The sequence below is a fragment of the Protomyctophum bolini genome (genome assembly GCF_963924005.1).
Source record: "Protomyctophum bolini genome assembly, chromosome: 1".
Taxonomy (NCBI): Eukaryota; Metazoa; Chordata; class Actinopteri; order Myctophiformes; family Myctophidae; genus Protomyctophum; species Protomyctophum bolini.
This window is the reverse complement of record NC_137862.1, coordinates 12,666,139-12,690,616: the sequence shown is the minus strand read 5'-3', so window position 1 is coordinate 12,690,616 and position 24,478 is coordinate 12,666,139. Positions and strand designations below refer to the sequence as shown.

General features: G+C 41.8%; 1 protein-coding gene across 4 annotated transcripts in view; it reads right to left on the bottom strand.

Moving 5' to 3' along the window:
• Positions 1-24,478, bottom strand: part of neo1a (neogenin 1a) — a 180,999-nt gene that overhangs the window by 74,653 nt on the left and 81,868 nt on the right. For all 4 annotated transcript variants that reach the window (XM_080768351.1, XM_080768352.1, XM_080768353.1 and 1 more), the window contains exons 3-4: positions 1,871-2,146; positions 316-466 (exon numbers count right to left, since the gene is read on the bottom strand). In XM_080768351.1, coding sequence (XP_080624477.1) covers positions 316-466; positions 1,871-2,146 — 427 coding nt within the window. The remainder of the gene's footprint in view (positions 1-315; positions 467-1,870; positions 2,147-24,478) is intronic.

The window sequence follows — 24,478 nt, the reverse complement described above, 5'->3', positions numbered from 1 at the left end:
CATGGAACCAAATGGACCTGTAAGGATTTTACAGTGTATACCAGATAGCTTTGGAATAACACTTGACCAAATGATTCCGATAACCGAAACAGGCATTTGCATCTAGCAGCATTAGCACACCAGATAATGCTATATTGGTATGAGCAGAGCTCCTTTAAAACTTTTTTTTGTGTGCAAATGTTAAACATTACATTTCGTTGTCTATTGTTTCTTTATATATATATATATATATATATATATATATTTTTTTTTAAATATTTTTTAATAGGATTTGCATATACGTAGTAACAGTGTCACTAGTGTTCATCAACGTACCTCTCCTCCAGGACCTTGTCTCCAACCATCCAGCGGACACTGGGGGCGGGGTGGCCACTAATCACACACGGGAGCAGTGCCACCTCCCCCACCACCTTGGTCAGAGCTACAGGCGGCACCAGAAACTCCAGCTTCCTCTCATCTCCCGTTTCTGCAAGGGAGAAGAAAATAGGCTCAGGGTCGGGACTGGGGTGATGTGTCCTGCAAGGGCGGGTGTCATCCGTCTTAAAAAAACAAACACCTCCAAAACAAACGAGTCTCAAGAGCCTTTCCTGACACCGCAGCTGAACTGGTCCGATGACTGATGTCCACGGTGACAACTGGAGTTATCTCTTTGGGGGTCAAAATGATACACAATGGCTCAATGGATGGGTAATGTCTATCGACGACCAGGAAGTCAGTCAGTTTAGTTTCTTTGACTCTATACGGATGTAGTAGGACTTGAGTGAAAAGTATCTTTCCCCCGTGGCTTCTACTGGAACACAGCTCATTAACATACACAATCCTGAGTCTCCTGGAGTTGGAATTTAAACTAAATCGCTCAGCGAGAGTTAATTGAGGTTTAATTTCCCGAAATCGCTGTATACATGTAAGCCTTTCTGCCACAACGGCACATATCCTAGGGACTTAAAGAAAGATAAGAGGGCGGAGGCCCTCAGTGGGGTCTTGTTGTGCACTGATTTATGGCCTGTAATATCTTCTCTCTGCTGGCAGGGGCCCGGTGCTTAACAATTCAGTAAATAAAATGTCTGAAGGGGGAGATGAGACACGCTGCCACAGAGGAATTCAGCTCCCCTTTGAGTTACTGCAGCCTCACTGATAACCCCAACGGGAGTTCCCTTTAGTCGTTCAACCTCAGTGCTTCTCTTGGGTCAGGTCAGATGTGTGCATGTGTTTTCTTTTTAATGCAATTGTGAACAATAGCCAAGTAAGATAAGATACATATCCATTGGCCAATCAAATGGTTCACTGCAGCTCAACAGTCAGTGTGAGGGGTGGTCAGGAGATGTCTATGAACTCTGCGTTTAAAGGCTTGAAGGCCGTTGTCTGTGATGGAGTCCACTACATGCTCTGGTAGGCTGTTCCACACCTGGACAGCAGTGTGGAGAAAAGTTCTGTCCAATGTGCTTGAACAGGTCCTGTTATAGTGTCCTCATGTTATAGGTAATGAGCTGGGCAGATGGGAATGCCATGTACTTAAATAATCAAATGGTGCAATTACCTGTTTTGCTGTGGGTTCATAGTATTTAGCTACAGTTATTGTGCAGGTCATGGATATGACCAAGACGTTGACGAATACAATAGAGGGACATTTTTACAAAATTAGTTCTGTATGTTACAAAGTGATAGCACCTGGTGGAATCATGTCTATAAAACAATGCATATCTCATTAATTACTGCTGAAACACAAGCCGGTGCTGAATGAAGGCATTTCACATGAAATATAAGAACCAACTGCATGGTGACGACAAAGAAGTATCTCCCCTTCTTGTTTTACTTTACAATATAACTACAGCTTTTTCATTTTTAGTAATTGTAGTTCTAATGAGATTACCTGGCACAGTTTGAAGCTGAGCCTCCTCGCTGGACTTGGTTGGCCCTACGTTCTCCACAAGGCAGCGGTAGAGACCTGCATCCGCCTCCGAGGCGTTACTGACCACCAGGGCTCCGCTGGGCAGCTGGAATATCCTGGTGTCCATCTCCAGAGGCTGACGTTCTTTCTCCCAGTGGGTGAAGGGTACCAGGTCTGGGTTGACATCACACATCAGCACCCGACTATCGCCCAGATGTACAGTTGCTGGCGCTGGTGGGTTGCTAAACCTGGGCATACCTGAAGAGAAAGAGGATAAGGGTATGAAATCCTGAGTAAATGTTCTGCTAGTGAGTTATAAGCCAATATTTTTGCTTTGGCAAAAATATTGTGTGTGTGGGGGGGGGGGGGGGGCACGACACATTGTTAGCTGTGTTTACACAAGTCACGTGACATACTTTCAACTGAAAATGGAACACGTGCGACACTATTTTGGGCTAAAAAAGTGGCGCACAACAATTGTTCGCTGAAGAATAAATTAGAATTTACAGTATATTTCTGGATCGTTTTCAAAAGCTACTTCACAACTTATGATATGACAGCATGACACAGTGGTCAGTGGCCATTACTTACTAAAATAGGTGAGTAAAACATTTAGTGTGGGAGAAGCGAACATGGCAACTGCTTTCACCCCCAACTGCACGTGCGCACACACACATCCGCCCACACACAAATACACAGTGGTGGAGCGCAAACACTTATCCCCAATGGAGGATGCTAATTTGCTATGTGGCACAGAGAGACACCACACTAATTATAAAAAGTCTGGATCCATAGGCTGCTTGTGTTGTTCTACCCCAAACTTTCATCTCGGTGCTAATAAGTATTTCCTGCATTTGAAAAACTATTGATCTGGAATTAAGGAGAACTCATGCTTAAACTGCAAATAGGACACTCTGGTCTGTTAATAAGAAAGCAGAGCTGTTACTAAAAACGAAGGAGGCCACTTCATCATCTACCAGTGAGAAAAGAAAACCTCCATGCTGTGTTATTGCCATGGAGGGCCTCCTGAATGTTTGGGTAGGCTGTGGATGTCTCCTTGGTAATGGGAGTTTTTGTGAGACAGACAGAGGATGAGAAAAAAAAAAGAAGAAACAAGAAATGATGACAGTCATATTTGTCATGTATCCGCTCCATATTTTATCATTATTATTTTTGTGAGATGTGTTGCCAGACTTCCACAGTTCAGGGCAGGGCTTAGGTGGCCGCCAATCATGACTAGGGTGCGATTCATACTCCTATTTTAGAGCCGAATAAAAGTCGGCTCGACTCTGTAGAGCCTACAATGTGACGTCATTTGAGGTTCGGGGGGGCGGGTACCGTTCTAAAGTCGGTTCATCTCTGTAGAGCCTACAATGTGACGTCATTTGGCTCTGTAGAACCTACAATGTGACGTCATTTGGCTCTGTAGAGCCTACAATGTGACGTCATTTGGCTCTGTAGAACCTACAATGTGACGTCATTTGAGGTTCGGGGGGGCGGGCCGGGTACCGTCCTAAAGTCATCTCTTCGGTGCTACTGAAAATTTCTGACGAGCCGAAATCATTTCGGCACTACAGCGGTAAAATAGGAGTATGAATCGGCCCTAGGTCGCATTGTCACATGTGCAATATGTTGATCATGGTACACTGACTGACTCACAGAGTTATTACAGATGGATAAATTAACACTGATGATTTTACCGTGTGGGGCATTATAGACGTAGAAGTGCTGATTGGGGCTAACACTATCGACTCAAATTAATTACAATTCTCCATTTAATCTGTGTAATCTGGCTGTGCGGTGCTTCATTTTCCACACCTCTCTCCCTGGCGCTATCTATCGAACAGAGGTGCCGCGATGCCAATCTCAACACTTATCACGAGTGTGTGATGAAGCTCTGCTTGTGAATGCAGTGCAAAAACCAATGATGTCTGATGTGAAGGCCCAAAAACCAATGATGTCTGATGTGATGGCCCAAAAACCAGTGATGTCTGATGTGAAGGCCCATCAGTCTCTTTGGGTGTTCTGCTCCATGGGCTTCGTCTTTACAGGTGACTGGAGGGCTGAACTGTCTGGGTCGTAAGAGCAACCTGATTGCAACATTTAGCTTTGCTCAGAGCTTCAGGCCAGAATTTACCAGCTTGCTGTGGCACGGACATGGGCAGGACAGGTATTTTGCTTCACAGTGAAGATAATTTTCAATTTGGTCAATCCTGGGATATACTTATGCTGGAAATGGCCGCTCTACAAGCTCACAACATTTTTTACATGTGCGACACTGGTGAGCAACTAATCATTTCGCAGGTCATAGTTAAGTTAGATCGCCACAAGAAGCAAATGTTTTTCATGATCTCCTTCATTTAAATCAATGTGTCACACTACGTGAGCCATGACATCACACACATTTAGCAGATTCCCCCGCATTTTGCCCGTTTACATAGAGACGTTGTTGCGCCGATAACACCATTGACGTCTAAAACTGGCCATTCATTATCAATGACAATTAATGTTTGTGTTGGGACAAACTCACTCAAAACTAGCCATTCATTATCAATGGCATTTAATGTTTGTGTTAGGACAAAGTTTGCACACAAGCTGGACATAGGAGGGGCTAGCGCCCCTCAAAACTATAATCTGGTTTTCAACACAGCAACATGTGTACAGGTAACAGGGAATGAGTGGTACATCGTACCCTCCTCTGACAGTGAAACTGCTGCACGCAACATTAGATTCATTGAACACTACATCAACTGCATAGCCTTGCCAGCAAAATATCTAATCACATGAATGACAATGAAAGAACGTGTCCATCATTCCAGAGATGGAGATAGAGAGCAGAATGAAGCCACTGAGCTGCGAACAAGGAGACTGACTGTCCACCATGCCTACGAGCGCATGCCTGCACACGCGCACACACACACACACACACACACAGTCACACACACACACACACACACACACACACACACACACACACACACACACACACACACACACACACTATTGTGTGTGTTACAGTACTTGCTTTAATTAAAAGCAAGTACTGTATAGAATGACAATGAGCAGCTTAAGGGAACGCGCAGTATGTTTTAGGGATGTCCCTTTTGATTCAACATAATTCTAATGCTGAATGGCTGCATGCCTTTCTCCTTGGATGGACAAAATATATGACAATTTGACTTAATCATTACCATTTAAAGGACCACTGAAATAAGAGTTTATTTTGTAGTATTTTAGCATTAAAATACGAGTAGTTTTAGATTATAGAGGCCAGTGAAACGAAGTTGTGTTCAATTATGCATTTAATGTATTGTTGAATGACAATAAAGCTATCTATCTATTATATAGACCTCTCCTATCTCCCAGCTTCTGCAGTAGAGTACAATAATAATATTTGACCAACATTGGTTGTGGTGTGGTCAGAGAAGGGTACATGATCACCCAAAGGCAAGCACAATTACTATGAATATTCAATTCCATTCATTGAATTAAATAGATTAATTAATCCTTATTTTCACAGACGTGACGGTGACACAAAACATGGTGCAGAGAGGGAGAGAGACAGAGATAGGGAAAGAAAGTGAGCGATAAAGAGAAAGGGAGTACAGGGAATTTAAGAAAGAAAAATGTGTACGTTAGTCACATTTGATGAGACTACCATCCATATCGTGACTACCATATATATTACAGGGAGGGCATGTTATTTCATAAACAAGAGATGGCTTTAGAAGGAGCTCGCTGATCAGATCCTCTCAGTTTTACACCGGTGCCCATCTGGTCCAGGGCCTTTATTACCGGGGTGTGGATGTGAGTAGTTTTAACACCTCGCGGTCTCTCCCAGTGAGAGTGAGGATGTTGATGTGATACATCCCTGCAGCTCCCCGTCAATGCCTCTCAACGTGAGTGTAAAACCCATTTTGTTGTTCGTCTGGCAGATAGAGATGACCCACAGGCTCGCTCCACACTGTTGACTGTAGCAACGTTAAAGTCTTAACAAGCAGCTATATAGTTGCCCAGCTGAAACATCCTCGACCTCCATATGGACATGTTTTGTTCCCCTGGTGCTGGTGAAAAATAACACCAATATATTTTATTATGCAGGAAATTGTCTCTGTCTTGCAACTGCACTATACCAATTTAGAAAACTGTGTCTAAATCAATGTGTTTCATCAATGAGTAGGCCAATCAATCTGAAATTCCAAATGGGCATTGAGCATTGGGCAGGGACAGATTTTTAAATTTCCCCAAATGTAAAAATCCCTGGGTATGGACTAGTTTCTAAATTATTTATAAACCAGTAATGACAAACTAAGACTGGAGGTAAATTCCAGGCGCAGTACTCATTCTTGTGCAGGTAAAACAGACTACATTATTGTTTCAACTCCTTTTCTTCTTGCTTCACCTGTGTGAATATCAGGCTTTGTTATTAATAATCAAAGAGAAGGCATAAAGAGAAGGCACTCACTGGTATCTGACTAACGGATAATACATTTACCACGTTACGGTTGTGTTTGGGTAATGCTCATCACAAGTTAACCCAAGCAGATTGAAATTAATAAATTTAAGTTTACCAGTAGGTGTGTCACAATACACTAATTTCACACTACGCAATACTGGGCTCACGATAATATGATGATATGATACACTATTATGGCAATACAAACCAGGCCAAACCCAAGGCTGCACATTGCACACAAGCCACCTACCGCCATTTTATTGTTATCAAAATGGTTTCAATTATCATAAACATTCAGTTCGACTGCCAAGCATCTTCAGCTTGGCAGAGGTGTAATACGAGTTGTTCATATTCAAATTAAATAAAATTATACAAGACAACAGCATTAGGGACAGAACAAAGCAAGGGACATGAAAATGGGGATAGCATGAAAGCAAGCCAAACAGAGCAACAGATTGAATCAGATTGAAGCCTTGCCTGTGTTTAAATCACATTTGATACAACTCGAACTCACTTGTAGTCCTTGGCATTCAAAAGTTTTGAATAAGGGTTTCCACTAGGCATTGTGTCTATATGTTGTCCTGTTTATTGTTTGTTTTGCACTTTGGTTCAGCACTATTGTTTTAAATGTGCTCTATAAATAAAGTGGATTGGATTGGAATCATGGTTAATATAATATAATCTTATAGACAGTAGAATAATACATGATCATACTTTACATATAAATGTATTTTACATATAAATGACACTAAGCTGAATTCTCATCTCAGCTTTACCAACCAAAAGTGTAGTTATTTTCAACTCCTTGATGATGCATTCTTAGATAAGACGGAAGACCATTATGGTTATTTGATCAGAAATGCTCCTATTATTGCCTCTTGCTGCTGAAACGGGTCAACAATGCTTGTTGAACAAGCATCGGCTGTGACTAGTCAATTTATTTTCTCCCCAAAAGCCCTTGAAAGACAGCCACTGATGATAATTACAATGTTTAAAAGATGTTCAACATGTTATTGAATCCGAGAGCATCTGAACGTTTAATGGCTAGAAAAGTGTTTTATTTTTGTAGTACATAGAAGTACAGCCTTTTATATATAAATTATATCAACTCAAATATATTCATATGAAATCCTGACTAGTAACCATTTGTCTCAAAGTATTTTCCTCCCTCAACATATTTTGTATGCCCGATTGCCCGTTTCATCGACCATACACATCGACAGAACAATCAGATTCTTATCGGCTGGATGCTTTGATCATCTGCAGTGTCTCACTGAGGTAACAGCTCCATCCCAATACGAACAATTAGTTAGTGCAAGTGTGAAGAAATTCAATCGATGGCAGTGCTGCTCAGAGATCTTACTGTGAGCAGAGAGGGAATAATGATGGTACTGTAAGTGCTCCAAAAGAAGACAATAACATCTAGATGTGTGGGCTTTGAGCTGTGTATTCTTAGTCAATGTTCTAAATGCATCTTCTTATTAATAAAATCATCCTATGCAATAATTGCTTTGCTTTATTCAATGGCTACTAGCACTTCATTTGGCTCCAGTTGGCATACTTGCGTATGTCCACAGCAAGAGGTAATTAATTTTCTAATTGAAGACTTCAGTGCTTCAGGGAGAGCTTGATCTTTTTCATGCTTTTCACATTTCTGCTCTGTTGTGCTGAATAATGTTCTGGCTACATTCTCAATGTTGGCCTTCAACAGTGACACGTTGTTCAATCCTATACTGGAAAGGCATTTTAAAAGACAAATCACAAAGCACTTTACAAAGATTATTGAAAAAGAGAGTGAAGGAAATTAAGTAATTGTATTCAACAGTATAGTATGTAATTATGTATAACCTTCATCTTAGCCTGGATGAACATTTCACATTATGTGTTACTTTTTGGTAATTTAGGCGTTTGGAACTGCTGCTGAAATTCTTTAAGTGAATACGTTTACAGAGACTATTGCAGTATTTATTTGTATTGTACCGATTTTCATACAATTTTAAAACATAAATTGCATTATTGTGTGTCTAAGTGTCTAAGGGAGCATATTGGGGGAGATTTTTCAGAGGCTCCTTAGCTTTAGCTCGTGCGTGTGTGTGCGCGCGCGTGAGAGAGAGAGAGAGAGAGAGAGAGAGTGCGAGAGTGCGAGAGAGAGAGAGCATCTCCATAATACGCTGAGGGGCAGTAAACACCAACAGGCTCTGTGGGTGGTTAAGGCTCACATAAACAGAGAAGCAACTAAGCAAGCCAAATCTGCTTCCTGGGCTACATAAATACCCAGCGTCCAATCTGGGAGACAAATGCTTACACTTCCGCTCCACTCTGACTCGCCATCAAACATTCATTGCATGTTACGGAAACCCCAAACACTACTTTCCTTACGAAATCAAAGATGGCAGTTCTGTTCCTAACTCATTTTGGGCGGGAACCCCTTTTGGTGTTAGCATTATGTTATGCTTTATAGCTATTGAAAAATGGCAGATCTACAAGCTCACAGCGAGCTTGTAGGTCTGCTATTTCTTTTAATCGAAGAACGACTAACATAGCTTTTTCAGAAAACTGTCAGGATGTAGAAGACATTTTTAGAATCTGATCTCAGGTCAGAATGGGTTGAGAAATGAATGTACTGTACGGAAACGTACAAAAAGGATCCCTTCTGACCAGACGTGACCCACTTCACTGTGAATTTCACTTTAGTGGGGAGAGGTATGTGGTGACGTTTTTAAGTGGCTGTGCATATTGCATGACAACGACAAACCACAGGACAATGAATTCTTCATAGCCTACGAGTGTAGGCTTTACGTCGTTCAGTATGAATGAGAGATGCTGCCCAAAAGTGGTGACAGATGAGATTTAATACCCTTTATTTCCACATTTAATTAAGCACAGATTTAGTACAGCCTGATTGATGAATTGCTTAATAAGGATATTCTATTGAGTAGCCAAATCAGCAACGAGAACAGACCTTCCCTTTCAAATTGAACAGGGCTCACTAAGAGGAGAGACGCAGCTTGTTTTCCCATTGGAGTGTTGGAACAGGTGTTTGGTATGTGTTGTCCTGGTCCTCTGTTACAAAGGGAAAGATAAGGCCCCATCTAGTCTGAGCAGGGTTCGTTTGACATGAGCGAAAGATGTATGATCAGTTGACGACTTTAGATTGGAGTCTGATAAAAACTGTCACTGAGGTGCTTTGTCATCATGTACAATGGCTCAAAAGACTGACAGGCTGATGAAATGATGAAACATACAGTCTGTTTGTGTCATCGCGACAGATTTTTCTTGTTCAACAACGGTGTGGAGTGCAGGAAAAAGAAAGTTTAATCTAAATTCTCTGTGTAGGTATATTACTCAGATTTTAACAGTTATAAACTGAATAGACCACAAAATTGTCATGCAATTTAAAGGACCGCTTCACCACTTTACAACCTATCTTCATATAATTGGTCCTCACTAACGTTCATAGCACAATTTCTGTCTACCCGGTCTGTGTCTCATGGGATGGTTATGGACAGTTCAGAAACCCATCCACCAGTGACATCATCGTTAGGCAGATTGCTTTTTAAGATTTAAAAATATATATATATCTAGATTTTATTATCATGAGAACGATGCCTTCCATTATCACATTGCAACTTTTCAGGAATAGAAAGCCTGACGTTTCTATTAGCTTAGATTCCCCATCGATGATGTCACTGGTGGAGAACTGCCCACAGCAGTGAGTCCTCCTATCAGACACAGACAGTAGAAAGAAATGTGGTATTTTATCATGTGCATTAGTGAGGACCAATTATATGAAGATAGATTGAAAAGTGGTGAAGTTGTCCTTTAACTGTGCAGGCTTTTTAAGTTGACAGTTGATCTACCTGCATAATGTTGTCCATCTCAGAATATCTATTATAGAGCAAAAAGTACAAATTAAAGAATCTCTTGTAGAGCACTTGACATGGAAGAGCTGCTCACAAACAAAGAAAATGAATCATGGATTCACACTGTAATCCATAAAAGGAAAATAACTGCTGCATCCAATGAATCATGGATTCACACTGTAATCCAGAAGAGGAAAATAACTGCTGCATCCAATAGCACTTTGGCAGATGTAAGTACAGTAAGGAACAAAGTGTACCCAATGGAGCAGCAAAAAATACTTGTTCCGACAGTGAGCCAATATTATCTTTGTACGCTACACAATCTGTACTGTTAAAGATGCACGCACGTACTGCTTCACCTACTAGTCTGAACTCAGTCCACGGCACTAGATTTACAATTTATCAATGTCCTCTATCCTCGCCTTGAAGATGGATATATATTCTTTCCACATCAATGACAAGCTCAAAGACTTCCACGACAATGTGAAAAGGGTATTTCTAAGCTAACACAAAATGTGGTGAAATCAGACTTTCCCATGGTGTAATGCAAGGCAATCTTCACATTCCGACCAATAGTTACTCTAAGCAGCTTGTAGATCCTTCTGCAGGTTGCCTTAACACAAAGGGACTGCACAGGTCTTTAGGGACTAAAGACCTTCTTTTTTAACAAGGCATTTGCCCTGTTGACCTTTTGTGACCACAGAATGCATTCATTGTTTTTATTCTTATCTTGTCCTTTTGCTTTGTAGCACTTTGAAGGTCGCATTTACTATGAAATGATCCCTGATTTACTATCATTCCTGATGATGTCATAGTGATGTCCTGAGACCTGGGCACAATATATGGGGGCTTTCCCCATGTATGGGGATATTACTATCATCCCTGATGATGTCATAGTGATGTCACGAGACCTGAGCACAATATATGACGTGACGTGACAAAATGAGTGTGACATGACGTGACAAAAACACAAGGTTTCATAGTTACTCTGGAACAAACCATATTGTTTGCCCTAGGTCAGGACAACCACAAACGTTCAGAAGGACCATTAGTGGACGGAACCAGGAACTTAGCTTCCATTGTTGGTGTTACATTGTAACTCCAGTTACAAAATGCCTCAAGCTTAATTTATCCATGGTCCTACAACCTCTTCGAAGCCGTGTCAAAAAAGAAAAGAAAAAAAGGATTTTCAACTCTTTTGACACTGAATTAGCTTCAAGTCCTGCTCGGTTTTAACTGCTGGGTTACAGAAAACAAACACTGTACATGTGCATTTGGTTTTGTATTCAAGCACTATAGCTGCTACTGTGATGGGGTCATTGTGGATGTCAAATATCCTTCACGTACAGTATGGAGGTAAGCAAAGAAAAAACAAATAAAACGCTGAAATAAAATTGTATCCAAATTCAATCAATCCTGTCTAGACAGGGATACATTTCCCTGGCACAGTGGGCACTGACAGCTCATGATTGCCTATTGTTGTGGGCACAGAGGGGAGAGCGAGTGTATTTCAAGTTTTCAGAAATTTTACTCCACTACATATCAGAGGCAAATATTGTACTTTTAAAACTCCTTGAGCGCCACTTTTAATGTCAAGTTTAGCCACTTCCACACTGTGCCACACTTTTCAGCGCCCGAGCGCTTCTTTTGAAGAGTCACCATCTGATTTGATGAACCGGAAGATTTTTTTATTGAGCTCCTAAAACATTGATGTTTTGTATGATCACCTCAATCTGAGCCTAAATTCCGAGATAAACGCAGCTAAAGATAGTGTGGACGGAGGGAGAATAATCAATGACGTCATTAACGCGGATGTATTATAAACGAAGGGGTTGTTCGATGACGTCCTATAGGCGATCTAGGACTTTTATAAAAGGTTGTGCAATGTCGCCCTAGGCGAGAGAGAGAGAGAGAGAGAGAGAGAGAGAGAGAGAGAGAGAGAGAGAGAGAGAGAGAGAGAGAGACGATAGAGAGAGTAGACGCATGACAGGGACAGGCCAGTTGCCATGGGAACATCTCTAGTTGACAGTCATGGGAAGAAAATTAAAACATCTTATGCAGTTTTTACTCCACATGCCTGTACCCAGCCGCATATTTGAGGCTGCGCAAGCGACGCAGTGCGGGGGGCCCCCAAAGCTCTTTTTATATTCTTTTTTTTCCCTTGACAACATTTTATTAATCTTTTAAACAAAGAAAATATAAACCTTGGATGTGGTTAAAAACAAAATGAAATGTAAAAGATGGTAGGCAAAACATATATAATCACGAAGAAACACCAGGCTGTCAGCCTGTCTACCTGCTGTCACGTCACATGATACAGCAGCAGCAGAGCGGATGTTTTGAAAATGAGCAAGCCAAGTTAGTTGCATGCATGATGCATCCGCAGAAAGGCAAGCTTTAATCTACAATAAATTCCAGCACAGCTGCTTTCCTTTATAAAAGGGCTCAATTAAAGATCTGACCGAGCTCCTGTTCTGTTACTGAGAAATGCCTCCATTGTGCCACAGTGCATTGGCACAGACGTGGCTACTTCTCTGATTCTCTCAAGCCATTTTTAACTCCATACCTGTCACCGTGGCAAGTGCTGAGAGATCTTTTTCAAATCTGAAAATCATCAAGACATACAGTAGGTCTGAGTCCCAGGAAAGACTGTCTGGATTGTCAGTTCTCAGCATTGAAAACCAGTGCGCTACTGCGCTCGCCAGTTGGATTAGGAGACATGGTATAAATATAAAAGGAATGCAAGGAGGGAAGCAGCTTTGGACGTTATTAAAGGTAATAATCCATTAGGAATATTAATCAAAGCAAATAAAGGCCTAGTGTTACGCCTATTTATAGTCTGCTTTGTGTTGGATGTATGGATTTGTAGCGCACGCACAAACGCACGCACACACACACACGGGCGCACACGCACGGGCGCAAACACATGGGCGGCTTGGGCGCACATACAGTATAATTATGAGTGAATAGTGCTCTCTATAATGTATATATAATTTTGGCCGCCCCCGGATATAATAATACACAGCCTCTCTTTATTTTCTTTTTCTCTCACTGCAGAACTTCCTATCCTTTCGTTGTCTATGGTGCTGAAGTTTCAAGGGACATTTAATTGTGTAAACTGGCTGCAGGTTTCAACGTCCTACCTGGACTGTGTTATATTGGCTGCAGGCTATTGCATTTTTTTTCATGTCATGAAAACAGGGAATCATAGCTTCAAATTGACATTTTTCAGTTTGACCCACCAGTTGTGGAGATATGGCTTATAGCGTATTGTCTTGCAGAAAACAGTGAGTTGAGAAAACAGGCTTGAAAGGTTCACTTCTGTGGACTCTAACATTACACCTAGCTACAATTAAGAATTTATTTCGTATGTACATGTCGATTTCAGCTCTGACATGTATTTCAGACATGCTCTAGTACATGGGGTTCTCAACCCGTGGGTCGCTTGTGGTGGTCCCCAAATTATTTTCAAAAATAAAAAAAGATTAGTTTTTTTGCAACTTAATGGCTGGGAAATCGCGAAACATGGCCAAAGCATTTCCGGGGGTCCCCAGCCAAAAACGTTGAGAACCCCTGCTCTAGTATGTGAATAATCTGCTGTGCTATTAACTCATTTTGGATTAAAAAATATATATCTGTTTGCCTACTCTCCTGCAGTTGATTGTATCCGATTTCGTGTGTACACATTCTTATTGAAGCAAACACTCTTATTAACGTGATGTTATAGGCTACACTGTGGTGAAAGGGCCCCACCCCCATCCTTGCAGGGGGGCCTCGGGATTTTCAGAAACGCCACTGCTTGTACCTATATCGACATATCTGAATGACACTTGCAATACCGATCCGTTTTCAAGGCCATAAAATCCCTCTATCACTCTACTCTGATTGTAGTACATCGATGACTATCCACTCACAGCCCAAATCCTCACAATCACACGCACATGGGCATTTCCTACTGCGAGCATAACCTTGATGCATTGAAGCTATACAACAATTGTCCCTTCAAGTGCTGGGTGTGCAGCGTAAAGCAAAATGGCTACTAAAGACAATCTAGTTTGAGACAGATGGGTTTCTTTGGGTGAGTGATGACGCCAGCACAGTGGGGTGCCTTCAGCTACTTTAGATGAGACTTTGTCATAAAAGGTGTGCAGACAGATAATTGCTTGTGGAGCAGAGGATTAATGAGGAATGTCTGCACTGAGACCACTCCAGTCAGTGTTCATCGGCCCATTGTTGGTGACATGCCTTGAGGGGTATGGTTAAGACTTAAGAGCAAAGGGAGATGTTTGCGTGTGTGTTGTGCGTTTTTATGCCTTTGTTACGTTGTGTCACAAGTGTATTTCCGTACGTTTCTTGGCATGTGCACATTGTGCAGTGTTAATTTATCTTTGCATGACACAGGTTTCGCGTGTCTTCTTTCAGCGTTAGTGGGGTCAGACCACCAGCTAAGCAAACGCCCCCCCAGCATCTCGAAGGAAAAGGGCCCGTTTCATTACATGTAATTGAGTTGTAGCTGAAACAATGCTGATTACATTAGGGTCCTTAATCGTGTTAAATGTCTTATTATATCCCCAGAAACGTAGCTCATTCTTGTCCCATTTCGAGGCCAACCTTCGACAGAGGTCGTTGCCAGGGGAGACCGCGGCGCCACAGGGAGTGGCTGCTCCCATTGACCGAGTGCAGATAAATGTGTTGTTCCTACAACCACACATCCACCCCCCTGCCTCTCTCTCTCGCCCTCCCTCTGCCCCTTATCAGAGAGAGAAGGGGAGGAGGGAAGGTGACGCAGGAGAGGATGCGTAGGGAAAGCTAACAGAGCAGCCTCTGTGATGTCAGAGAAGTGGAAAGACGTGGAAATATAAATGGCCCCGTCAATCAAATTCCTTTGCAGGGGCTACAAAGGCACGCCGCTGCACGGCTATCGGTGACCTGTCCTCACATCTGTCGTCAAGGGCTAGCTTCTTCTTTCAGGCCCCACCCGGAATGAGGGGGGAGCCCTCCACCATCCCCGAGCTCAACAGGCCGTCCCGATAAAGGATTCCAACACAACCGTGCCCCGGCAAATGATGGACAGCTAGATAAGGCCCCAGAAGGATAATACCAGCCCTTCAGTCTGTCCAATCTCCCACACTCCCCTTCCCCTTTTCTCTTTCCAGTCTCATCACCTATCCCTTATTCCAAACTCTCTCCCCCGCACTAACCCCTCCCTATGCCTCCTCCTTTTTCTCCCTCGTTCCCAGCATCTGTCTCCAAGTCTCTTTCATGCCGCCTCCACCCATCCTTGCACACACACATACGTACACTTTCCCACCACACATTTCAACGGGGACTCTATTGTTCACTAGAGAGGGGCATGCTGCTGCTGGTGCTTATCTGGGGATGTTGGCTGCACATCTGCAGATGCTATCGGTGGCCTTGCTCCGTTTATGCTCCAACCGTGCCAGGCAGCCAGTAGAAAAATTAGAAGGAGGGAGAGAAGGAAAAGGGGTTAAGGAGCTGACATAGCATCCTTTTCACCCTATATGGAGGTATAGGAGAAAGACAAGACGGACAGGAGAGGAGATGGGAGGCAAGGCAAGGAGAGGATAGCAAGACCGTTGAGGTACGTAGAGGTCAAGTCAAACCAACATGGTGATGCTAGGGGCACCAACATAGAGGCACATACTAGGGTGAGGGTTGTGAGCGCTACGGACAGAAATAGAGTGTGTATTTGCGTGTATGTGTTTGCAAACTTTGCATGTGCTGCGGTGCACAACTGGCTGGCAAGAAGCAGCAATTGTGTCAAAAGCAAGAGGGTCACTCTTTCAGACAACATAGCAAGGAGCATTCATCATCCTTTACCTCTAGGGTCACGATAGGGCAGTAAATAAATGTCATTCAGCAGCTCCTCCTCCTACACCATATGCAGCATCTCAGTATAATTACACCTTCCTGGACCAAACACTACCATTATTTCATGGGCATAATCTTTTGGCTCAAAACAACATTGATGAAAATAAATCACACCCGTCACCCGTGGGGACAAAAGCTGTATATAGGAGGGGCGCCCCTCCAAAAAAGCAGGCTAAGGACACTATACCACCAGGGTTATAACAATAGCCTGACACTTTAACGACGCGCTGAAATGGCTTTTTGCAACCATGTCATGGTTATCGTGATGTATTTCTTAGTGAAACAAAAGGTGGGTGTGTCTCAGCATCACAGCGATGGAGGCAGGTCGTTCACTGACTGAATCAGTGAGAACAAAATATTCAGTCATCACCAGTCAAATGTTCCGTCCACAAATGGAAATTGCGCATATTTGTCTGCAACAAGGCAGTGCTGAATCAAGTTTGCTACTTAATTGTCTATTTTTCATCTCAAATGTTTTCAGATTACACATTTCAGTGTACTGTTTAAGTTTAAAACTAGATGTAAGGGCCGCACAGCGACTGGAACCTCTAATAGTATAAAAATGACAGATATCACAGAGTTTGACAGAGTGGATCCAACAATTAGGCGAATCCAGCTGCAGTAAATTACCTATACAATGACAGATGCTATACAACGAATGCCTCTCTTCACCGGTCATCCTCTATGACAAGCATTAATCATGCATGCGAGTGTGTTCAATGTAACTGTGCAGTGTGCACTGTAATATTCATCCAGAGAGATAGCTGGCAATAATTCAGAAGTAAAAAATAGCTACTGCAGCTCAATTTGTATGTGTGTGTGTGTGTGTGTGTGGGGGGGGGGGGGGGGGGGGGCACACAAGTACACAAAAATCCCTTTCTAACTCATGCACACTGCACAGTGATATAAGCAGCATACAGTCAATAGCAGAAAAAAGGAAATCGGTATCAACATTACAACAGAGCCTCTGTGCTCAAACACCAGGAAATGTTGCTTTTGAATCCTCAGACCCAAAGCACACACACACACACACACACACACACACACACACACACACACACACACACACATGAATGTGTGACACTTGAATTATTTTATTTGGATCTGCACAAGAGGCGTAATACAATAGACCCAAACACTGATCAGAATTAGGTTATACATTATATGGTCCAACCAGATATAGCTGCTGCACATGCTTAACACACAGAGGGAAAAGAAGAGAAAAAAAAATAATATATATATAGCACATTGTTGACATACTACTACTTGACGTTTTTTTTTTTTAAAGCCACCTAGGGATAAATGAAACAACGCCTTCTCCAGACAGACAGACTGCCCATAGTAGCTGAGACAGAACAGTATTTAGCCAGCTTTTTTGCATTTGTTTTTAGCAATCCACCCAATTGCAGACCCCTGAGCACAAGTTTATGTGCGCACGCACACACACACACACACACACACACACACACACACACACACACACACACACACACACACACACACACACACACACACACACACACACACACACACGCACGCGCGCGCGCACGCCTTGCCTGCACCAATCAAAAGTCTGCAAGAGCACTGCATGGTGTGGAGAGGAGGAATCCTGACACCCTCCCCGGGGCCCTCACAAAGAGAGTTCAGGGCAGCTCAGCGAAATGAGGGCACACATACACATGCACGCAAAATATATTTTCAGATGGGTCCACAGCCAAATGCAAATTCATTTGGGGGTCCTGACATGAAAAAGTTTGAGAACCACTGACCTTTACACAATAGGTAGCCAATTATTTTTTTACCGCCTTTTTAGTCATTATGCCAATTAAAATTGACCCCACACAGTTTTTTGTGTTGTCACTGCTGTTGCACCCTACTGACTCACCCGTCAGTGAGGAGCCCCCACAGGGAGGACGTACATAGGGCCTTCGTTCTGTACTCCTCCCGCCCAACACTCCCTGCTGACAGGTGTACATTGCCCTTAGGTGTACGTGCAATGACCAACATCACCCTCTCCACCCGGCTTTCCTTCCCTAAACACGGGCCAATCCTACACACATTTGAGCTTCTTCCTACAGCACTCTCCTGGACCTACAACACTCTCCCCATAATTCCTGCACTGGAACAGTGCAGACCATTTCCTCAGAGCTCTGTGCGGGAGATAAAAGCTATGTTTGAGGATAACTGAACATATCCATTGCTCCCCTTCACTTCCCGTCATGATTTTGGCAGTCCAGATTGAGCGTCTCGGGCTCAAAGCAAACAAACAAAATAAACATTGTGCCATCAAGGCCATCAAGCTAAGAAGAACCATAAAGCAGAAGCTGCATCCCATTCGACTTGAACCTTTGACTTGCCATCAGCAAAAATCTATAAAGCTGGTATGAAAAAGCAGAAATGGGATTTTATTTCATTCTTCCGCCAGAAGAAGTAAAGCTTTGAGGAGGCTAAAATGCATTTGCAGTTGGAGCAAGACAGCCAGGGCTTTGATTTAGTCTCGAGGGAATTAGAGCAAGATGCGTCTGACACCTTGAATGTGTCCTATAGGTGCAAGTGTGAGAATGTTATATGTACCACCCCAACCAAAAGAAGGGGGGGGGACTTTAACCATGTCTTTAGGTGCCCATTCTGGTGGCAGAGAAAGAAGGGGGAAAAAACAAAAGAAAAGTTCACCAACATCACACACACACACACACTTTATACTTTACGTTATTATGTTCAGTCGGCCCCAAATAGAGAGCATTCCTTTTCTGAAGAAAATTCAAAGAAACTCTCAAAGTTAGACCATGTTTCTGCACCTATAGCACAAGAAATATACTTCACATCTAAAAAGCAGGGGGAAAGATAATCCTTTGTGTCACGGTTGTCACCTTGCAGTCATTCTGCAATTCCACATTCTCCTTCGTGAAATGGACGTCATTCAAACGAAAGCCAATTCTAGGTTGTCATCAGCCAGCTATGATGGTTCCCAAATCATAACCAGACAATGACAGTGGGGTTGAACTCAGGATGGAAGATATATGTCAATGTCACTTTCACTTGAGCTGGGTGGAGTGGCCGTCCCCATCAAGTAGACAAGGCTGGCTGGTGAACCGTGTCAATCTGGAATTAAACTTTCTTCCTCCTACTTTCTCGGTCTCCATCTGTCTGAAAATTGAGCCGTGCTTGAAAAGAAGTCCGCCAAACCTTGAGCAGACATCAAAACAAACCTATAAGAATAAAGTCCCTTTTGGGGTTCAAAAGCCCTGTGAATTCCAAATCAGCTTTGAAACACAGGTGTGCCGGTGGGTTCAATATGGAAACCCAAATCTGCCTTGCCATGTGTGCTCATGCTAGTTTTAACGAGATAAAAGTACATGGGTCTATAACCTCATACTGTAAGTATCCCTTTCTAGTTATCTGTTTTTCCCGCTGCACATGGTTATGAAGGTAAGACAGACAGACAGTGAATGTCAATGAGGGAAGGAAGAAACATAGTCCAAACAAACGTCCAGTAAAGTGCAGTACAATGTCTATTTAGGGAGAACCTAGTCATTTCTTATCGTCTTCAATACAATCTAATTTCGCCAACCGAACATCAATAAACCCAAATCAAATTAAAGCTATAGGAAATATAATCTAAATACGCAATTTCAGAACAAAAGTAGACCATTTATATATTCCCATGGATAAATAAATATTTGTATAATAAGCACTTAGGTCTTGCCCTGCGACGAAAGATTTGCAATGACAATAGGACAAATATAGGACTATAGAGACTAAAAACCTATAGAGAAGTGGTCCACACTCCAGGACAGTTTGAGAATTTGAAAGGTGCTTTTGAGATAGGCAACACTTGGCTTTTGGCTTTTTGTTTTTACTATGAAGGGTAACCCAAAACTTTCCATAACCTGAAACTATGGGGAACAGATGGGGTCGCCAAAGAATATCCTTCATAATAGATAGATACTTTATTTGCCCTTTCGGAAATTTGTTTTGTGGCAAGCAGTCATCAGGATACAGAAAACAATACAATACAAACAAACAGATCACACAGTACATTGATTGACAATAAAGAAACAATGCCAACAGAATGCCAACAGTCATAGTTCCAAGAGGCATCACATCACACTTTATACACGGAACTGAGATGGGGCCTGCTTGTTCATAAGTCCTATACTTATGGAAACAAACAATCGTGAGGCCCTAGCCTGCAGAGAAGGTACCATGTACCGTCGCCCTGATGGTAAAAGATGGTATTGGCTGTGTAACGGGTGTGTTTTGTCCCTAGTAATAGCTTTCCCCTTCCCGAGTACCCGGGTCTCATACATTGAAGTCATACTCATAGTCAATGCACTCTCCACAAAGGATCGATGGAAAAGTGCCATTACATTTTTTCCCACGTTATACTGTCTCAGTATCTCAGTAATATGGGGTTGTTGAATAAAAACAACCCCAATAAAAACGTTTGAGAACCTCTGCTCTAGGATATAGTTCCAGTGTTGTCACATCCGCCTGACTAAGACCAGAGTAACAGCACTACTAGCTTCTCCCATGCGTCCTGAGCAGGAACCAAATTAGGTTCTGAGAACCTTCTGAAACCGAGCCATAGCGTATTGAAGCAAATCCAGAACGGTTCACTTAGTCGAAAAGAGCCAATTGTCATCTGGTAGAGCAATGGGAGATTCAAAAAGGGCACAGAGACAGTTTGTCTACAATTGAAATGGATGAATGATGCAAAGTGGTGACTGTCTGCCTGCTGTGTACACTACACATCCTGCAGAAAATCTCAGGAAAAACATTATGCTGCCATTTCATTCAGCCGTCTTGATTTGAACACGGTTAAAATGAGTGGAAATAAATGACTCAACATTAAGCATTGAGTATTTGCATTATTCCACTGGCCCATTTAACACCATAAAAGGCAACCTTGACAGAATATACATCTGCTTTATTTGAAAGCAAGTACCTTGATCTCGTGATGATCAGCTGAACATTAATAAGTTAATACTCTCATGTGAAAATGAGAAGAAAGAATACAAACATTTTATTTGAGGTTTGGTACTATTGTAATAGATTTAGCATGAAGAATAAGGAATTCTAATAATTCCTAATAGTAATGATAGTTGTGGAACATATGAGTGTCTAGCAGCAGACGTGAGATTCAGTGCAGCAGACAAAAAAGCACGTACAAAAATTATGAAATCAGTTTTCGCTGAAACCCTTTAATATCACTGTGTACATCTGTGTACTCACACTTTGTGAATGAGGTGTATTTATTTAATGTGTATTCGTTTTAATATTATGCATGTAATACCAAATAAAAGATAGCTTATTATAGATATTATAGACATAGAGTCAATATGTTTAATAGCCTACCCTACATGCTTGTATGTATAAAGAAGTAATCAGTTATTCAAGTCAGTATTGTGCAACAGTGTGCCTGACATTGCCATGAAAAACAAGAGAGTTGTGGCTATTCTCCCAAGGTTTACTGTTGTCCTAATTGCAATAAATCTGATATAACTATTGCTAATAATCTAATGAGGGATCCAAGTATTGTCTGCATGGAGAAAGAGTTCTTGGATGACCTAGCCTTGGGGAGATCAGCCAGGAAGTAGATATTCTGCTGTCATTTGAACTTCCTGAGTTAGGTCAAAGGGAATTGGTTGTCTTTGCCTCTCTCTATTAACATTAAGCCTGCTTTACAGTATATATTTTGTACAACGGTGTCACACTATGAAAATTAGGGTTGTTCCGATACCATTTTTTTCAGTATGAGTACAAGTACTTATTTTTTTGTACTCGCCGATACAGAGTACCGATACGAGTACTATTTTTGTTGAGTACCGGTAACCACTTATTTTACCCCTTTTTTCTCCTATTTAATTTCACTGTCATGCCTTGTACTTGTACTTGTAATGATACTGTTCAATTGCCACAATAAAATAGCCTGAAATGATTTTGAAAAAATATCAAATTCCAAAATGTTATTAGCCATAAAACATTTTGTTCTATTCCAACACATTCTAGTTTTATCTACCTTTCATCGTTTTGAAAGAAAAATGTTGACCTTGTATAGGTGCCTTTCTTTCATTATGCTCAAAGAAAAAGAACGTCACCGTCCCTGCACATGTGCGGGGGGAGGGGCGGGAGTACTGTCGCTGTGTCGCAAAGAAAAACAACACTTGCAAGTTTTTTTTACGGCAAAATAAACTTTGGCTTATCTTTATTTTAAGGATTTTAAGGACGTTGTGCTTATAACACTTTCATGATCTGTATACAGTCATGGATTACTTTGTTGGACCTCGTCTGATGGAAATAACTTTTAATGACATGTGGCTGCGTCAAGTGGAGAGAACAGAGGTTAATTAATGCTCATTTATTAATCTAAAAATGCTGCCCGCTGAATATACACAGACACAAATCTACACTTCATGGAGTACTTTTTTTGGACCTGGTGGTCTGATGTAAATAAATACCTTTATTAATGTGCTCCTCCTACGAGTAGAAAGGACAACTATAACTATAAGCTAATTAAAATGTTAATTTATTCATCCGATAGTGTTACCCGCCAAATATAAACATAGATGCAGATGGATCTCCGTTCTAAACTTGTCAGTTGTCATTTATGCTTGTAGATCGGCTGTTTTGGGTGATTTGCTCATTTTGCTGCAGTGTTGGGTCAGACTTGCTCCCGTTGCATTGATCGTTCAGCCTAGTGTCAATTGAATGTTTTAGTACTCGGTTCAAAGTATCGGACCCGGTTCCGATACCGAGTACGAGTACTTTAGAGTGGTATCGGCCTGAGTAACCGATACCAGTATCGGTATCAGCACAACTGAAAATAGCAATCTAAAAGCTCAAAACTCTTTGTGCGTAGTGCGTACACACTACACACATAGATATCGAATCAAACACTCTGTGAAACCCCCAGTTAACATGTCACATTTCACAGCAGAGAGAGAGAGAGAGAGAGAGAGAGAGAGAGAGAAAAGGAGCAATGTCTCCTGGGTTTTGGCCTTCACGGGTGGGAGGGTTATGGGTTGAAAAACATTAGAGTGGAAGGAGACATTGCAATCCTATACACAGTCAGTCAGTAGGCAGCTCAACCACATTAACTTGCAAGGGAAATTTATCTTCATCATTCATTTTGTCAACTACAGCAGCACTCTGCTTTAGGTTTGGAACCAAGAAAACACCATTTAAAGGGCCCATAATAAAATTCCATTGATAACAGGCACTTTGTCTGTTTGTCTGTCGGTCTGTTTGGGGTATGAACAACTGCAATACTGCTGGGTGACCTAAAGTAGCACTGTTGAGCAGCCTAAAAGGGCTTATTGCAATGGGCCTCCTGGTGGCGCTCGAAAAGGCAGAACTAAAAAACCCAGGCTAGATGTTTTTCCTTGGCCTGTAGGGGGTGAGCACACAACGTTTTGTGCAGATCGCTGCATGTAAAGACGTGACTTGGCCTGTTATAGCACCACCATGAGGCTGATTTGAAAAATGTCAGGCTTCCGCAGCCTAGTGGGAATATGCGTGCACAGTTTCACTGCATTGCACTGTGTTCATGATTTGCAGTATTTTGTACAAAACGGGCCACTCCTGAAAACTTTGGAAGGCAATCTTATCCAATCAGTGTAGAATCTGATAAATCCAACAGACTCATCTTGATCACATGACTACAGAGATCATGTGTAAACATTAAAAAATTTGTATTATAGACCGTACACTATGATCATGGCACGTCATTCTCATATGACTACAAATGAGAAATGCTCAGAACATGCAGGGAGAAAACGTCTCAGAGAATTTAGTGGGGGTTTTGTATTTTGTAAGAAAAAAAATTATACCGGTAACACATTGTAAGGACATTAAAAGATACATTTTGAAAAACAGTCTAATAAGACCAAAAATGGTTGGTGTTAAACTAGTATTCCACATTAATTTGTAATGTGTATAGTGCATCTATAGCAATCAAAAGTAATGCATTGCAAACTCTGTCCCTACCAAGTCTGTCCCTACCAAGTCTCATTCCTCTGACACTGGCTGTTCCAAGCAATCTATCTTCCACCTCGCCAAAGTGTGTAGTAGGCACACAATATAAATATGTTACGGAAAATAAGAAAATCACTTATTTAATTTCCTTGTCCAGAAGCTGTATCACAGAACTGCTGGTAGCACCTGTGAAGTTGTTGACGTCAACAAACTAATTTGTAAAGCGAGCTAATTAGCTCTCACTATAATCACCTGGCATTGGTACTGTGCTATCAACATACAGTGCAATGGTAAAGAATAGAATTCATGCTAGAAAATGAGATATCAGGTACATGGAAATTAGAACACAGTATTCATGTGTGCACAATCACATACCAATTCATACAAAAGGCACGTACGTGT